The sequence below is a fragment of the Cyanistes caeruleus genome, chromosome 6, assembly GCF_971803275.1.
Source record: "Cyanistes caeruleus chromosome 6, bCyaCae1.hap1.1, whole genome shotgun sequence".
Taxonomy (NCBI): Eukaryota; Metazoa; Chordata; class Aves; order Passeriformes; family Paridae; genus Cyanistes; species Cyanistes caeruleus.
In genome coordinates, this window is record NC_141706.1 from 6,270,308 (window position 1) to 6,287,947 (window position 17,640).

The 17,640-nt window shown below is 36.4% G+C and overlaps 1 protein-coding gene across 7 annotated transcripts in view; it reads left to right on the forward strand.

The window, feature by feature from the left end:
* The window catches only part of SBF2 (SET binding factor 2), a 230,046-nt gene that overhangs the window by 126,439 nt on the left and 85,967 nt on the right, over window positions 1–17,640 (forward strand). For all 7 annotated transcript variants that reach the window (XM_086894739.1, XM_086894741.1, XM_086894740.1 and 4 more), the window contains exons 7-14: window positions 7,281–7,413; window positions 8,431–8,539; window positions 9,282–9,395; window positions 10,229–10,306; window positions 11,992–12,105; window positions 12,611–12,739; window positions 13,486–13,584; window positions 15,826–16,030. In XM_086894739.1, the coding sequence (XP_086750865.1) occupies window positions 7,281–7,413; window positions 8,431–8,539; window positions 9,282–9,395; window positions 10,229–10,306; window positions 11,992–12,105; window positions 12,611–12,739; window positions 13,486–13,584; window positions 15,826–16,030 (981 nt within the window). The remainder of the gene's footprint in view (window positions 1–7,280; window positions 7,414–8,430; window positions 8,540–9,281; window positions 9,396–10,228; window positions 10,307–11,991; window positions 12,106–12,610; window positions 12,740–13,485; window positions 13,585–15,825; window positions 16,031–17,640) is intronic.

Below are 17,640 nucleotides of genomic sequence, written 5' to 3' on the forward strand. Positions count from 1 at the left end.
CTGTAATTTCCAAACTCCAGTGTTAATACTGTTCCGTGGACCTTTACTTCCATATATTTGGTCTTGTAAATTGCCATTTAAAGTTTTGCTCTTCAGTTGCATTTTGGGGTGAAGTATCATTGTCTCAGGAGGTCAGGAAAATCTCAGAGAATTTGACAAAGAATTTTTAAAGTTTCATAAATGTTTTGAGGAGAATTCCAAGCATGATCTTTGGTGAAAATAAAGCGATTTTAAAAATATTTTCATGGTTGCAATTTTTCACAGTTTCTTCAATTGAATATTTGTCCTTTTATGCTCTGTGAATATCAGCCAACAGTGGCTGAAGATTGCTCTTACAGAATATCCTGATCAGCCACATCAGTTCTTGTTGGCATTGCATTGATTTGGGTATGTTCATATAATGCTTCTGTAGTAATGTTCCTTGAGAAGGACTTTGTAGTCCTTGGACAGGAAACAGGTATGTTTGCAGTTTCTTGTGTATCCTTGACCATTTTTCCTGTGTACAATTCAAGAAAGACAATACTCTTCTCATTCTTAGATACTTATTTTCTAAGGACCCTACTGGTATTACCCTCACTCTGAATTGCTTTGTTAAAGAGCACTTTTACTGCTTTAAGTGAATCCAGACAAATTATGAAATCTTAAAAACATATCAGGTTGCTCAAGAAATTTTAATGCTCCCTCTGAATTTTAAAATGTCTGTTGGTGGCTGAACAGAATCTTCCTTTACTTTCTGCCATCTATAAATCAATTTGGAGGGATGGTAAACTGCTCTATTTTTATTATTTTATTTATTATTGACTTAAATATCAGCAGTTGCAAATAATTTCTCAAATCTCAATTTTAGATTTGGTATCAGGATACAAAGAGAGAATTTTGGCTAATCAAACTGCTATAAATAATTTTTATAATGTGTGCTTATTTTTATGACATATCTTTTAATGTATGTGGGGAATAAAGTTTTCACAGCACATTTGATTCAAGCAATAATACCATCATTCTTGAAAGGGCATTTCTAAAGAATGAATGAAATTCACCTGGAAAAATTTCTAGAAACCTGGAAGTCTTTCAGTAGCACTTTCCCACCTCTACTAGTGGAAAGTGGGCAGCATTTCAGTTCTTTAGGGTGTATCCATTATTCCAGTCCACTCAAAATTCTTTTACAAATTTCACTGAGTTTCTGTTAGTGTGGACCTGTGAGGGTTATGCAAAAATTCTGTATCCTGATATTAGTAATTATATTGGTAATTAGCAATTACTACACAGATTACTAGTAATTTTACAGCATTACTGTTTACCTTGATTTATGATTTTTTTCAGGATTGGAATCGTAGATAATTATGAGATTAATATCCAAAACAAATAGCATCTTATTTTAATTTCCTTTCTAGACAGCTAAATAATGAAGCAGAAGATGAGATGTGAAATCAGAAGAAATTAAACCGTATTTCAGCAGATTAGGCTATTACTCAAATCTTAACACCTGTGTGCATATAGAGGCACACAGTAGGAGAAGAAAACCTTCTGGTTTAATTTGATAGTTACCAGTTCAATATATAGAAACAGTGCTTGCTACCCTCCCTCTAGGAAAAACATTCCCCTTAAATAAATCTATTTTTTATAGTATCTATCAAACATAACCTGTTTATATGGGCCAGACATACAATCACTAGCAAAATTTTAACTGGTAATGCAGGTTATGTTTGTATATTTGTGTAATTCAGCTTATTGCCTGCATGTGAAACTGGCTGAATGAAAGGGTTATTTATCTGGTTTACCTTCCTATGTCTTTTCTGCTTTGTCAAGAAAGTTCACTTAACACAGTCATGTTAATCTTTAGCTTATCAATCTCCCTTTGGGAATGTAAAGCTTTAAAATACGCATAAGAAATGGAATTGCACTTATCTTTCTCAGGGATGAAAACCTTATTATCTAACTCTTCTATTAAAAATTGTATTTAGCTTTATCACTGTCTCTGGAAAAAAAAGAGTGGTCGTGTTCACTCAATGTATGGGCAGAGCTGAATTTAGAGGCTCAAGAAAGCCAAAGAGGGCTTTTGCTGCTTCTTTAAGTAGGTCTGCAGAGGGATTTAAGAAAATTGGCAATAATGGAGTGATACCAACATGTAAATGACAGACAGACTGACTGTTCTCCTGAGTAGCTCATATGCTGTGCTTAATCCCTGTTTCTTTGTGCCTGTGTAATTTAGGATTTGGAGAACAACCATCTGCTTGACTCAGTGTAGACAGAACAGAGTGGATTCTGTTGAACTTCGGGGGAGTGATAGCTGTAGGAGTATTTATCCATCAGCTGAAGACATCTTGTTTATATATATATCTTAATTTTCACAGTCTCTTCGATAGCTTTTAATGATCAGTTGGCTTTTCTGGTGTTTATACCAGAATCTTTCTATGTGGTGCTCCTGTTTCCTCTTCCCACCCTCCCCAGACGCCGGTTTGTAGGGAAGCCTTCATTCCGCCCTTCTTACAAGGAACGTGCAGAACTCATGGCTCAGATTCTGAATTGCCTTCAGTTCAGTTCCCAAATCAAAAATGCATCTCTAAAAATGGAGTTTGGCTTCAGTAGTGTGTGTCACACCCGTGTTTCCTTCTGTGGGCTCAGAATTGGGGATGAATTCATGAAATGCTGGATTCTTTGAGGGAGTCTCAGCTGAAGGCTCCATGCTATAGGGATTGCTTCTCTTCCTCCTGAGTCTGACAAAGCCTAAACAAGTTAATCTCTTGGGGTACTCATCTGACTCATCTCCTCTGTTTTCCAGCCAAAAAGCAGGATAAATTAACCCTCCCAAAGCTCCCTGCTGGCACAGGCAGATTGCTCCCCGTTTGTGAGCAAGCTGGGCTGTGATTGAATCATGGAGTGCACAATCCTGCTCTGATAACAGACCTGCATGATTTCCTAAATGCAAATTGATCCTGAGCTGAGTGACACAGCAATCATTTGGGTTTCAAATTTGGGTTACAACTCTGTGTAGTTGATTGAAGACACTGTGATTTTTGGGTGAACAAATCAATACAGTTTGGCACGGGTTACCTGTGTATTGAGTACAGTTGTTGCCTCTTATTTGCTATTTAAGTTTGTATTTTGGTCATTAGCAGAGTTATGCAGCCACATCTAAAAATAAATATGAAAAGAGTTTTGTTTTTCTCTATTCTTTTCCTAGTTATCTTTAGAGCTTGACACTGCCTGGCACAAAACTTGTACTATGCAGTCTCCAGTGGCCTTTCAGAAAGGCTTTTCAGGCTTTGTTGACCCATTTCCTGGATTAGTCTGGCTAAGTTATGGATTATTTTGTCTATTAAGCTTTTTCTTGTGTCCAGTAATTCAAGAATGGCATATTGGCATAATAATGTATTCAACCAGTTGAGTTTCTGAATCCATGTTTATAACCCTTTACAAAAGAAGTAAGTGGTAATATTTTGATTTCATGCAATGTAGTAACTTCTCAAGTAGACTTTGTGTTTGGTGGGGTTTTTTTAATTGTGCTTAAATAAGTACTTAAATTCTAGAACAACAGGAAGCAGGCAGAGTGATACGTTTGTTGATGTAGGATGTCAGATAATTTAGTACAAATTACAGATTCTTTAAATACTTGAAAACAGTGAAGGTCAGGAAGCCTCCATTCAAAATTTTCCAGCATATGTATAATATTTTACAGGATGTCTGTCTGTAGACTGCAAAGGAGTAATCTGTAAAAATCAACTTGTTTGTTGTTTTTCATGTTGTCTATTTATGCCCTGACAAATGAGCATCGGATGTAGAGTGGAGTCTGCAGACCAGCAGAGGGTTCAAGGTTACAGACAGACACGATTGTGTCTTGCAGCACGAGGAAACCGGGCTCAGGCTGTTATTTGGAATGGTTTGTTTTCAGTAAACAGCTTGGAAGGCTTGAAAGAACACCTTGGCGGCTTCCTCAAACAATTTAATCAATGACTTCAATGGTTTAGAAAAGGAAAGTAATCAAAAGTCCTGCCATTTATAATTTGTTTGATTCTATCAGACAGAAGCTTCCTTCACAGTCATTATACTGCTGATATTCCTGAAAAAATGTTTCAAAGTACATGTGGAGCAATAATTTTGTATTGAGTTAGAGGCTGTCATCTTGAAAACAAGAAAATTCCAGATTAGCTGTCTGTATTGCACACTTAATTCTATTTATATTATGTACTTTATGTTTTTCTGTATTGCATACAGAGCATTTAGAGAAAGAAAGAAGGAAAGGAAGAGGTAGAGAGAAGGAAAACACCACTATAAAGAAACTGGGCTTTACAAGCATTTCAGTCAGTGGAAGTGGTTAATCTGGATTTTATTGTGTTAGATGCTCTCAAGTTTGGTCTTTTCCATAAATTCTGCATAAATAAAGCAGCTCAGCACATCTGGGGCTACATCAGGTGCATTCACATCTCCGTAAACAATTCAAATTCACCTTCCATGGCCAGTTAGAATGTAGTGAACATCTGGGAGAACAACTCCCAGAATGTAGTGAAAACATGTTTGCAGTTTGTATTCTGCTATGGGACGTCAAGTTTTTCTGCAGGAAATAGTTGCTGAAAGCCATCATTTAAATGTCAGTTTATGTTGGTGCTGATTAACATGCACTGACAAATACCTTTGTGGAGTACAAACTGAAGCTTTATCTGTGGCCACCAAAATGCAGCAAAACCAGACTTAATTTTCCTAGTGAAACTATGAAAGCCTCACAAACCGTGCCATCACTGCCAAGTAATTTAAATAAACTTTGTGTTCCATTGACTGAACACCCAGATCTTTCTGTAAATTTAAGATGCTGACAGAATCCATTTCTTACAGTGGTAAAACCAGATAATAATTGGACAGATATACTGTTTAACACTATGCTGGACCATGAAGATTACCTATATTATTTATACAAAAGTGTATTATTTTTCTAATCCCTAAGAGAGACTGTGATCTGCAGCCACTGTGTTCAGATACTGTGAAGTACTTGCAGGTGTCTTCTTTAGATGTAAGGAAAATTCTCATTTCCCCTTCATTTATGTTTTTTGTTAGTAAAATTTTTACTGAAGTATTCAGTTATTATGTACTCTGCAGAATTGCATATTGTTTTGGTGTCTGATGAGGCAGCCTGTATTCAGAAGGGATTTAAAATTAAAAATGCTGATACTGGCTGAGTTTTATAACTTTCAAAGGTGTTAGAATTAAACTACTCCTTCTAGACTCTTGAATCATCATAATTAACAGGAAAATAATACCACACAGCTAAAAAGGTTGGGTTTTTTCTCAGTTTCAATTGAATCTTCTACATCAGTAAATGAATTTTCTAATTCTTTCCAAAACAAAGTTGAAGGTCAATGACATCCAGAAAATATTTTAGCGCTCTTACCTTTCAGAACCCAGGTTTGGGTTTTAAGGTACACAGAATGGAAAACATCTCTTTCAAGAATTTTCAGTTTACTGGTATTTTGATGTCAGGAAGGGCTTTTTTAGAGCATTTCATTTTCCCAAATGTTTTGAATATTTGTGAGGTTTTTTGGTATTATTTTCCTCAGTAATAGCTGCCAAAACATTACAGGTTTTTAGAGCACTGTTTGAGAATCTTCCTATCTGATTGTAGGGAGCCATTGTCAGACATTTAAAAAATACATATTCCTAGATGTTTTAAGGTATTTGGTGTGGAATGAAATGGAGTTGAGATGCCCAGTTGAAAACAAAAATTTAGTTTAAAACAAAAAGTATACTCCAAAATATTCTTGAAAATTTCCTGGGAAAGGAACAAGGGTGGTTTTGCATCAAAGGGGCAGTTTGAGTTTTTAAATTTTGACTGAGATTTTTTTCAAGAGGGCAGCAGTTGCTCAACTTGTGTTCCAAGATGTTCACACCCCTTGTGCATACACAAAAGGAAGGACACTATTTCCAATTACCTTCTAACCATTCACTGCTGGGTGCTGTGAGGAAACAAATTGAACTTTTTATCATCATCCTTACCTTGTGTGTTACAAAGCAGTTTGTTTTCTACTAGCACAGCATTAATTATTGCACTGACAATAACAGCAAACATTTGCAGCAGTAATTCACTCAGCCTTGCAACAAAGACCTCTATCCTCAGTCTTCTCCAGGCTCTGCCTTTGGTGTGTGAGTCTTGGAGAATGGAGTTTGGAAGCACAAGTTATGTTGTTGTTTGACTATCCTAAGAATTAAGTCTTCTTTTCCTAAACAGCCCTCTCCAAATCCTTGTCCTGCTGTGTTAATGAACTGAACTTTACTCCAGCCAAGACAATCTGCATACATTGTGGAAGAAAAAAGATTTGTCAAAACATGTAATAAAAATTATTTTAAAAAAACAAAGTGTTAATTCTCATATGAATGTAGTGGCTCTCTGTAGTCACACTTCTTTTTGGGGACATTATTGCAAGAGAAGCAGTAGCTTTGGGAAGGTAATACAGGCTGTCTTACTGATAACACAAGCCATGTCCTCAGGGAAACATCATACATTCCAGCATATTTCAGGAAATTTCATAAATTTCAGCATATCTCACATGTGTCAGGCATGTCTGTTTCTCAGGATGGGACTTTTTTTTTAAAGGAAATGTATTTTTGGTTTTCCCTGAAAGCACATGGCTTTGTCTCTTAGGTAAATTATACTGTCTTAAAAATCCCCATCATCTGATTCATGAGTCTTACCCTAAATCTAGTGGGACTTTTTTAAACATTCAGATCTTCCTTTAAATATCTTTATAATCTTCCTTTAATTATCTTTTTTAATGATGAACACTCTCTTACTGCCCTCTTTTAACCTCCTAACTCCTAGACTGCTCTCCATGGATAAGGAATAAATGTATTCACTAGGAATCTTTTCATTTTCTTTGGAACTTGGCAGTATGATTTTCTTTTTTCCCCCCCCTGCTTGGAGACACAAAGAGGTTTAGAAGTTAAGCCTGGATGAGTGACCAGAATTGAGCACTGGATACACAGAAGGCAGTGCAGAAGATGCACATGTTACTGTTTGTAGTCATTATTGAGCATTTGTGCTGAAAGGTGGAAATCCTTGCAAGTGGTGTTGAAAGGGAGATGTAATGCAGTATATCTGAAATCTAGAAATACATTCAGATAGTATTTTAGCAACCTGAAAAACAGATGGAAGGTAGAAAAACTTGGAACTTGGAAATTTTTGTGTTTATCATATGCTTTTTGAATATCCCTCAAGAAAATGGTACATTTTAATATAATTTTGAATTTTTTGGCATGTTATTACAGTTCTTTCTCATTATTTTATTTTTTTAAAGGAATCCAAAATGTACTCAGCTTGTTCTGTGCCGTGCTTACAGAAAATAAGGTTCTCTTTCACTCAGCAAGTTTTCAAAGGCTCAGTGATGCCTGTAGGGCTCTGGAGTCTTTGATGTTTCCCCTCAAATACAGGTGAGTTAAGTTTGGATTCTTTGAACTCATTAAATGATTTTATAACTCATTTGTAACTTTTATTACAAATACAATTTATTACAAAAACGAATTACTTTTTTTTTGTTTGTCCCAAACAAAAGGAGTTGTGCTCTATTTGTTCAAATAAGCAAAGCTGTTAATGATGCTGTATGCAAATCCAAGTGTGTGCACATCATTAATAAAAATCTGTTTGCATCGTGGCAGTGGAAACAATTAAGGGAGAAATATTCCACCTAAAAATGTAGGGTAGAAACCCTACTCACCACCCAGAAGATTCTGTGGCTCAAAGACAGCAGCTACATTAGTGTGTGTCAGTTTTAAGTCACTGACAAATGTCCACCAGAGAATGAATTTAAATCAACAAACTGATGATCTCTAAAAAGCCATGGCTGGATCCAGAATTTTGAAATAGAAAACTTAATGTAAATAAATTTGGGTTTTTTAGGAAGAAGACATCTAATTCACCTGTTTCAAATTATGCTTGTATTTTAATAGCTTGTTTTATTTAAAATATTTCAGAGATTAGTTTATTACAATATAGATAAAGAAGGAAAAACTGGAAATTAAGTTTTGGAATATTATTCCTAATGTTTAATTAATAATGATTGTAAACTTTTAATAACTATAAATTAGGTGTAGAAATACATTGATCAGTTTAGATCCAGCTCTTGATGTTGTTTTCATGAATGCACCAAGTTTTATAAATTGTCAAACCAAGTAAACAATACCTGAAATAGTGTTCTATGGATAATGTTTAGTTGTCATTTCAATATGCAAACAAGATATTTCCTTTAGAGACTTCTTATTAATGATATTTTACAAGAGGCTGGAGGGTAGGTATGTGGTCAAAAACTAATAATGTTTTTAAAATGTATTATCCATAATTTCAGTATCCCTGATTACTAACAGGAAGATTTTAATTTTTTTAAATAAGAAAAAAGTTGCCTTATGTGAAAAGAATAAGCTTTTATTCTGTTTCATTTATTCTTTTCACAGTTATCCCTATATTCCAATTCTTCCTGCACAGCTGCTGGAGGTTCTCAGCTCCCCAACACCTTTCATCATTGGGGTTCATTCTGTCTTTCGCAATGACATTCATGAGCTTGTGAGTATTTGTGCCCATCAGGTGCAGAGCCTTTCTGAGGGCTTTGGAGGTGTTTGTATGAATAATTCACATTCAAAACATTACTGTAAGAAAGCAAGGCAAGACAATTAGGAGGAGAGAAAAAGAGAAAAAACATCTTTTTTTTTCTTTTTTTTTTTTTTTTCTTCTTTTTTTGTAAATATATTGAGACTGTAAAGTAGAGGGAAATTATTTTAATCTAGTGCAGGAGGGGAAGGAATGGATCTATTTCTGGCTTTCTCATCTATTTGTCCTGAGTTTTAGCAACTCATTTAGGATTTTCAAGTGCATTCTCAATTGTTTTATTTTACCCTTTTTAAGTATGTGCTTGGAGAAACTGAACCAGGGTTACAAGAAGTGCTTAGAAACATGAAATTTTGCTTCTAATTGCCTTTATTGTGTTCCTTTGCTAACACCCTATTAGATATCTCATATCTCTGAACACAGACCTGGAACATCCAGAAACAGAAGTCACTTTTGAAAGTTGGCCTAATTTCATTTTCTTCGGTTTAATTTCATTTTTCAGTCTAGATTCAGTAATAGGAAGTATTTGGAGTATTTCCTGTATCAAAAGCATTCTGTAGATTAAAGCTGGTATTTTTTAAATTTATTTTTTAATTTATTGTTTTTAACTTCTGTGCAGATCATTGTGCAGAAATTTGAACTGCTGTTTTTTTAAGCTGTGCTCACTGTATGCACTTCTATTACTATTTGTCCCTTACAGTTAGATGTAATCATAGCAGACCTGGATGGAGGAACAATTAAAATTCCTGAATGTATTCATCTGTCCCAGCTGCCAGAGCCACTGCTACACCAGACTCAAATGGCCCTTTCTCTGGTATGTTTGGATAAAATCCCCACTTTTCACCCTCTCACCTATTTGTAAAGAATCAAAAATTTCAATATTAAGCTTTCAAGAGCACTGGAAATGAGATTAAATAGAATTATTCATGCAACATTCCTGTTTGTAGAAGAGTTTATTGTCTGTAGTTCAAGTCAACATTGTCGGTAATGGAAATCTAAAATGTCTTTTCACTATTCAAGAGGTAGAGATTTTTCCTTTATAATTATTTTTAATAATAATTCATTTTAAATTATTTTATAATTATTTTTATTTTTAATAAGTATTTGAGCAGCATTATTACTACTCAGTTCTGCTGCCTTTCTGTGTTAAAAAATTCATTTCAACTGTACATTTTCCTGAAATTTAACAAATTAATAATCCTTCAAAGTTTAGTTATGTGATGCTTCTGTTTCAGAATTTAGGAATGATGGATGCTACTTTAGGAAATCACCATTAAAAGTACTTTAGTTTGTCTTTTTGCTATCATTGTACTAAGTTAGAAATCACCTTATTTGGAGGCTTCTGAGCAAATCTTGTCTTAAACAGAAGAATTTTTAGTCTGTTAATCTGCTTCAGCTGAATTGACTCTAAAATCCCTAGTGGTATTGATCAGTTTCATGGACTGTGATAAGAGTTTTTGATAACTAACTCACATCTTTAAACCTGAAGCTGAGAAGTTAATTCTATCTTTATTTCCATGCTCAATGTAACTCCATATATTACTTGAGGTACTCACTATCAGTGAATATTAGTTTGAGGAAGAAAAAAGAATATATTTTTCTCAGCAAAATGAAGGAAAAAAAGATTATGTTTTCAAAATTGTCTAGGTTTTGCATCCTGATTTGGAAACAGCAGATTATGCATTCCCTCCCCCACGAACAGCTTTATCACACTCAAAAATGCTGGTAAGACTTCTGTGTTATTTTCTGTGTCTGACTTTCATGAGTTGAAATTTTAGATTAGCTTCCTTTTAGGAATTTGTGTTTGCTTTTCTATATACTTTATAGTATTGTTAGTGGAGCAGAGAAATGCATTTTGCCCTCTAATAGCATTCTGATGGGTTAGAGGTTTTATAAAATCCAAAACCCAGTTCAATTTAAGAACACACACTGGGGCTTTTTGTGTCAATGTATATGAAAATGTGAAACTCTTAGGTGCTACAATGTATTTGTTGTACTTAATTCTTGCTTTAAGATCAGGGTTTTTCATTGCTGAAGACAGGGAATGTCATCCAGACTTCATCTAAACTAATGGGGGAATTCAGCTAAGATCTCACTTTGAATAGGGAAGTTTCAAATTAATATAATTTAGTATCAGAGTAAGGATTTTGTTAAATCTGAAAGAAATTACCATGTTTTCAAGTAGTCAAAAAAGTCAGGCTACAAATGTACCTGTTAAAATCCTAGAGAGCAGCAGAAAATGAGCATATCTGTCAGTAAAGTGAGCCATACAAAATTTAAGTTAAAAATAGAGCAACATCAATCGTGTTGATGTGAAGAATAAACATCCATCTAGTAAAATACTCCAATATATTCCAGCTTTATATAATCTTATATATTCGTTTTCTCTTTAAAATTAAGTTGCAGGTTGTAATTTACTTAGGTTATATTTGCTTGTTAATTGCCTGATCAGCTGATTACCTGATAGTTAATATTCTTTGCTGTGTGTAAGATTTAGAATTAGAGTTTGCAATGTAACACCATAAAAGCAAAGGTCATAAAGCAATTTTTGGGACCTCAGGTTTTTTGACACAGCTGCTGAGATAAAATGATAGGGTGGCCCAGGATTTGATATCAGTCTTTAGTGGCATCTGGGCCAGGTGGAGATGTCACTGCCCTGAGTCTGTCCCAGCTGTTCACATCATTTCCATTAATCTGGTGGTGTGTATGTAAGCACTTTCTTACTCAAATAAATAAACCAGACCTACTGTTTTAAGCTTTTTTAAGTAACTCTGGCTTGTTTTGGTGGCAGAAGGTTGGCAAGTGAAGATGTGAGTTGGAAGAGTCCTAGACAGGGGGCTGGGCAAACCTGGAGCGGTCTGCTCGTCTCAGAGAGCTGCAGCTGGTGATGCTCCAAGCCTGGATTCTCCAGCAGCAGCAGCAGCAGCAGCAGTGCCACCTTAGGCTCCTGTTATCCCCTGCTGCCCCTGCCCACTCTGAAGACACTGCTTGTGTAGTTCTTCAAAGCCACACTTATTTTAGGGAATAAATCCAGGCTGAAGTAGCCTTTTTCCTTTACTTCACATCAGGTTTCTCTCATGGCAGTTCATTCATGTGGTTCATGATGTGAGCACCTCTCAGGCACCCTGGCTCTGCCCAGAGCTGCAGGCATAGGAAGAGTCAGCAGGGCTGAAGGGTGACTGTGTACAGAACCTGCCAGGCCATCTGAGGACAGGGCAGGGGAACCTGGTGCACTTCAAGCTCCCTCCCAGTGCCCACCATTCTGAGACAACCTCATAGCTGTACAAATACCTCTCCTTCATGTGCTGCACTCATGAATCTGTAGGCATTTCTCATGTCAACTCATATAAAATGTGAAGAAATTTAGAATCTGAGGATATTTTGACAGCATATTGAATTACTGCTCACAGGACAAAGAAGTGAGAGCAATCTTCCTGAGGCTATTTGCACAGCTTTTCCAAGGATACCGGTCGTGTCTTCAGCTGATCAGAATTCATGCTGAACCTGTCATTCACTTCCATAAGGTAAAGGAGGAGCAGTTATGTGTGTTTATGGTGTTCCCTTGTGCCATGTTATTCCCACAAGCCTGCCTTTTGAACAAGTGGTAAAGTTGAAAAATGTAAATACAATTATCTACATGCGATAAGCACATTGTTTTGGCACAGCACAGTATCAGTGTGTTTTGGTGGGACTAATTGCAGGGACAGGATGGAAATACACAACAAAGTTAACACAGAAATTTAATACAAATAAACATTTGAGGAATTTTGAAAACCTCTTTATGTAATAACGCTTTAGTTTTCTCTTTTATTACCTGTGAGATTTAAAAAATGTGTGCATCAAATTTCCAGTTCTAAGTTTAGGTATAAAAAGATACTGTGTATAGTAAAAAATTTAATTAGAAAGTACCACTTTCTAGGAGAAGCTGATAAGCTGGTGAAAATGTTTAACCAGTACATAACAGTTACTTGTAATTGTAATTTTAGTGCTGTTTAAAAAATGTGCATTTTTTTTCTGTCTTCATTGCAGGCAGCCTTCTTGGGCCAGCGAGGCTTAATTGAGAATGACTTTCTGACCAAAGTCCTCAATGGAATGGCATTTGCTGGCTTTGTGTCAGAGAGGGGTCCTCCCTTCAGAACCTGTGATCTTTTTGATGAGGTGAAAACTGTTTTTGTATTCCCAAGTAAATTACAATTTACTGTGATATTTCAGCATGGGAAAAACTACTGGAATGCTTCTGAATCCCCACAGTTTATTGTATCAAGTTTATACTAATCATCCCAACTCTTATTTTCTGCTAAGGAGATAATTCTAGCTTACTTCCATAAAACTATGCCTCCTCATATGTATGAAGTTAAATAGTTGTATAAACTTTGGTAATGCTGTTTCTATTGTCACATCTGTAGCTTCATAATACATTGCATGTGCTAGTGCAGAATTATTTTCAATAATTTAGTTATATTCTCAGAAACATTAACAACCTCATAGAGAAACATAACATTAGCTACATACCCAACAATGTGAACTGAGACAAAAAATATTTTGATTTTAAAAAGTAATGCCATAGTCTTTATATTGTTAGCTTTGATTGAATGTTGAGTAAAAATAGAGTGTGATATTAATTCTGTGTTGTAGTAATAGAACCTATGAATAATTTGGATTGAGCTAGAGAAATGTGAAAGGACTGGTTTAGGTATGTAGGACTTTCTGTCTGGTAACAAATGCTGCATATGAAACTGAAAACGTCTCATGTTCCAGAGCAATGTGACATCACACATTTTTCAGTGTTCAACTTTCTTTCCTTGGTTTCAATTTAACATCAACATTTTATAGCTTAAATAGGAATTTATTTTTTTTTTAGTTGAATTATCAACATTTTTATTCTTTCTTCTTTTAAAAAAAAGTTGGTGGCCTTTGAAGTCGAAAGAATTAAAGCTGAAGAGGGAAATCCACCAAAAATGATAAAGCATGTTAGAGAACTTGCAGAACAGCTCTTGAAAAATGTAAGTTGACTCTACTTGCTGCACCTGTAGAGTTGAGAAGGTAACATGGAAAATTCTAATTTCTCAGATTGATCCAGTGTCCAGAAAATGGAAGTAACTGCTTGTGGTAGTCATCATCTGCATTATGGCAAAAGACTTTGGAACTTTAAGGGTCATTAAGTTTGTACATGCAAAGGAAATTCAATATGATACTATTGATTTATTAATGCTAGTATTGATTTAGATATGGCTCCAACTACTTGTCTATTTTTAGTGTGTGTTAACATAAGGTCTATAAACTGCTATTTTCTCTGCTGCAACCTATCCATACCACATACATCTCTTTTCTTGCCCCTCAACAGTTTTCCATATGAAAATTATATATGCAACTTGGCTTAATGTATACTTTCAGCAGGTCTTTCCTTCTGTGTGACCCAGTCACCCTGGTTTGCATGCTCAGCAAGCATTATTTCATTTTTTACAGCCTGTTTCTTGTACTCTTTAGGTTTCCTACAACTTCATTTCCAGTTTAATTTTTGCCTTCATACCATGTTTATTTTACATAGTGCTTTTATAAAGTCTCTTATCATTCCATTAGCTGGTTCTGTGATGGGGTTTTTTTTGTTTGTGGATTTTAGATTTTTTGCTTCCTTTGAGGTTTTTTTGGCATAGACTGATCTCCCTCCCCCTCACACTTCTGTGGTTATTCAGACTCCACAGAGCATTATCTATTACACCATCAGCTGACACCTTTGTCACCCCTTCTTTTCTACATCCCACTTCCCCAAAAGTGTAATTTACATCTACAGTTCTGGAAAAAAAAAACAAGAACTACCAAATGTTGCTGAGTTCTGGGGGTTTCTTTTGTGTTCTGTGTGTCTTTCTGATGATGAGATTTATTTCTACCATTGTGACTGACCTGTTCCTTCACTACCACTAAGTCAGTGACTTCACAGGAGCACACTGATATTTGCTAAGTCAGTGACTTTGTGCATTGAGAAGTCAGATTTCTAGTAGTTGTGCTTGCACCTGTCTTTGACAAAATGTAGGTGATGACTATGCTTAAGATGTTCCTAGAGCTGCCTGATTTTAAATGGACTGCATGATGTATTTTGACATCTTATTTCACAGTTTTAATAATCAAAATATTGTAGCCATGACAGTTTAGATACAATGGAGAGACAAGGTCTGTTAGGGAGAGATAATGTCTTGCTGTTAGGGAGAGATGGAGTCTTGCTGGTGCAGGTGGAAAATCCAAGGCATTAGACCTTTAATTAGCCTAATAGCATTTACATCTGACCTAACATTTGCGATGTCCAAGATAAAAGCAACTTTTCCTGTGTATTTCCTCTGAATCTCTCCTGAAACGGATTTTCCTCTAAATCCTCTCACTGAAACGGATTTTGGAAGTGTTACTCCCCTTTTCTGGCATTTTCTGCCCTCTGTCCTCTGTTACTCTCTCCTGAGACTGTGTTCCCTTTCTCTCTCTTGCTTCCCCTGGCATCTGCTGCTCTTATACCCCTGGATTTTTGTCTTGTTCCATTAAATTTTCCTTTGCAGAGAATGCATGTGGCTAAGTAGCTGTTCTGTTTTGACTGCTGTTTCTCAAGTTGATGCATTTGATCTCCTTGTTGTCTTTTGCTCCTGTGAACAACAGTATTAAGCTCTTGTTTACAAGTTTTCTTCCAAACTTATTGTACATTTACAAGAGAAACCTCACTGATGGATAGCACTCTTTGGCAGTGGTATGTAGCTGGTAATGAGTAACAGTATAGAGTCAAATTGGACAGCAGTAAATTCAGATGTGATTAATGGTAACCCCAGAATAAATAAATGAAGAGATGAAAATACCCCATTGTTTGATTACTGCACCCCTGGAAATGTGAGGTATGATCCTGTGCATGGTGGCAGATAGTCTCTCTAATGAAGAGCTTGACTGTCACACTAATTTATATTCAAGTCCTTAACATTCATTAATTGGCATAAAACCAGCCTAAGTTAAGCAGGGATTTTCTTTTGCTCTGGTTTTTGCACATTGACAAAAATAATTTTATGAAAGGCTTTAAGAAAGTTGGAAATATTAAAGCTAATGAGTCATGGGTGATAGGAATATAAAACATTTTATGAGTCATTTGCATTAGATACTTGACTTCTTCATCTTTCGGGTATGGGAGATTCTCCAAACAACAGTAAAATCAGATCAGGCAGATGGTAACACTGCATGATTAGTTTTGTGTGTGACCTTTTGCTTTTGACCTGCAGGAGAACCCCAATCCCCACATAGCATTCCAGAAGGTGCCACGGCCCACGGAGGGCTCTCACTTGCGCGTTCACATCCTGCCTTTCCCCCGCATCAACGAGGGCCGGGTGCAGGAGCTGCTCCAGGAGGGGCTGGCCAGGAGTCAGGGTGTCCCCGCTGCCACCCGCGGGGACAAGAAGTGTGTGGTTCCAGCAGGTCCCCCTGTGGGTATGTTCATTTCTTCCCTGTCCTTCCTGGTAGTCATAATTAGCACAACTGCAACGTGTTGCTCCCAGTTTCATGTTAATGTTGTGTTTTTAGTGATTGTAGCAAGCTCTGGTGCGTAGACTCCAGTGTTTGCAATTTTAAAAGCCCTTTTTTATCTGCCTTTACTGAGAAGTCAAGCATCCAGAGACTGAGGGGTGCTAACAACAGACGTGGATTTGATCTGAATTAGATTTTGAGTTGAACAGTTAGACTAGGTACTGTCTACTCTGCTAGGCCTGTTAAATATCACCATAGGTCACTTGTAGCACTGGCTGAACCAAGCTCTGAACCATTTGAGTTCCGCCTTTGATACCAGTGAAAGACATGTGAATTACAGGAAAAAGGCAAAGAGCAAAGACAGCATCTGTCTCCAAATAAATATACCTGTATTTAAGAATAAAGTATGTGGACGTTGTAGGCCTGTCATTTTAATTTTAATGCCAAAAGTTCTATTATTCATAGTCATACTCATCAATGTGAATGGTGGCATAAACCACTGTGGTTAGCAAACTTGCACGTGAAGTTGGCAGAGCCTGCAAAACTTTTAAAGGATGGATTTGCAGACCAGAATTCAAATCCATCTTTAAAATTTATATATCTAAGCACGAGACTCCATTGAACTCTGTTCTTCTCTACTGCTTTTCTTCAAATAAGGTATGGCACTTGCATCAGCAGGATGGGCTGACTAGGCAGCAGCTCTTCAGAAATTAATTTGGGAGCTTTAATGACCGTAGGGCAAACATGACCCAACTATATCAAGCTACTGCAAAAAAAGCCAAACATCTTATTAGGATGTATAAACAGGAGTGCAGTCAGTGAACCCCATGGAGAAATCCTTTCATTGTACTCAATAAGACCTCAGCTGGAGTGTTTGTGTCCATTTTTGGACACTGGAAGACTGTCTCCATTTTTGGTTCTGTTGGAGGGAGTCCATAAGAAAGCAACAGGAATGACAAGTGGTCCAGAGAATGTGACCTACAAGGAAAGATGGGGAGTTGTTTAGACTGAAAAATAAGAGACTGAGGGGACACATAATAGCAGGCTTCAATTACACAAGAGACAGTGAGAAAAAGAAGGGGAATAATCTGTAATGATAAGAAATAATGGGTCTAATTGCAGCACAGAAATAGCATTATTTGTCAGCAAGACGTGGTAAAATGAAGATTGTGAGGCAGTTGAGTGGATTTCTTGTGAAGCCATGGAGTCTCTCTTATCACAGATGATTTGGAACATGTTAGACAAACATGAGAAATAACATAAATAGAGTTGATCCTGTCTGGGGACAGCAGGGTGAACTAGATGGCCTCTGGAGGCCTTGCCCAGGGCTGTTTCTCTTTGGGTTTATGCAAAAAGAAGATGAACTTCCTTCACCTGCTTTTGCTGTTGACTGTATCATTGAATCTGATACTTACAGAAATTTTAAAGGATATGTGGTTGTGTTCTGTTGTCTTTCTTCAAAAGGTTAGTTAGTTGCAAGAGAAGGTTTGTTTTTGGTTTTTTTAATAAGTTAATTTCTGTTTCAAAGCAGGGGGTTTGCTGGCTTTCTTTTTTCTGAGGAGCAGCTTTCACAC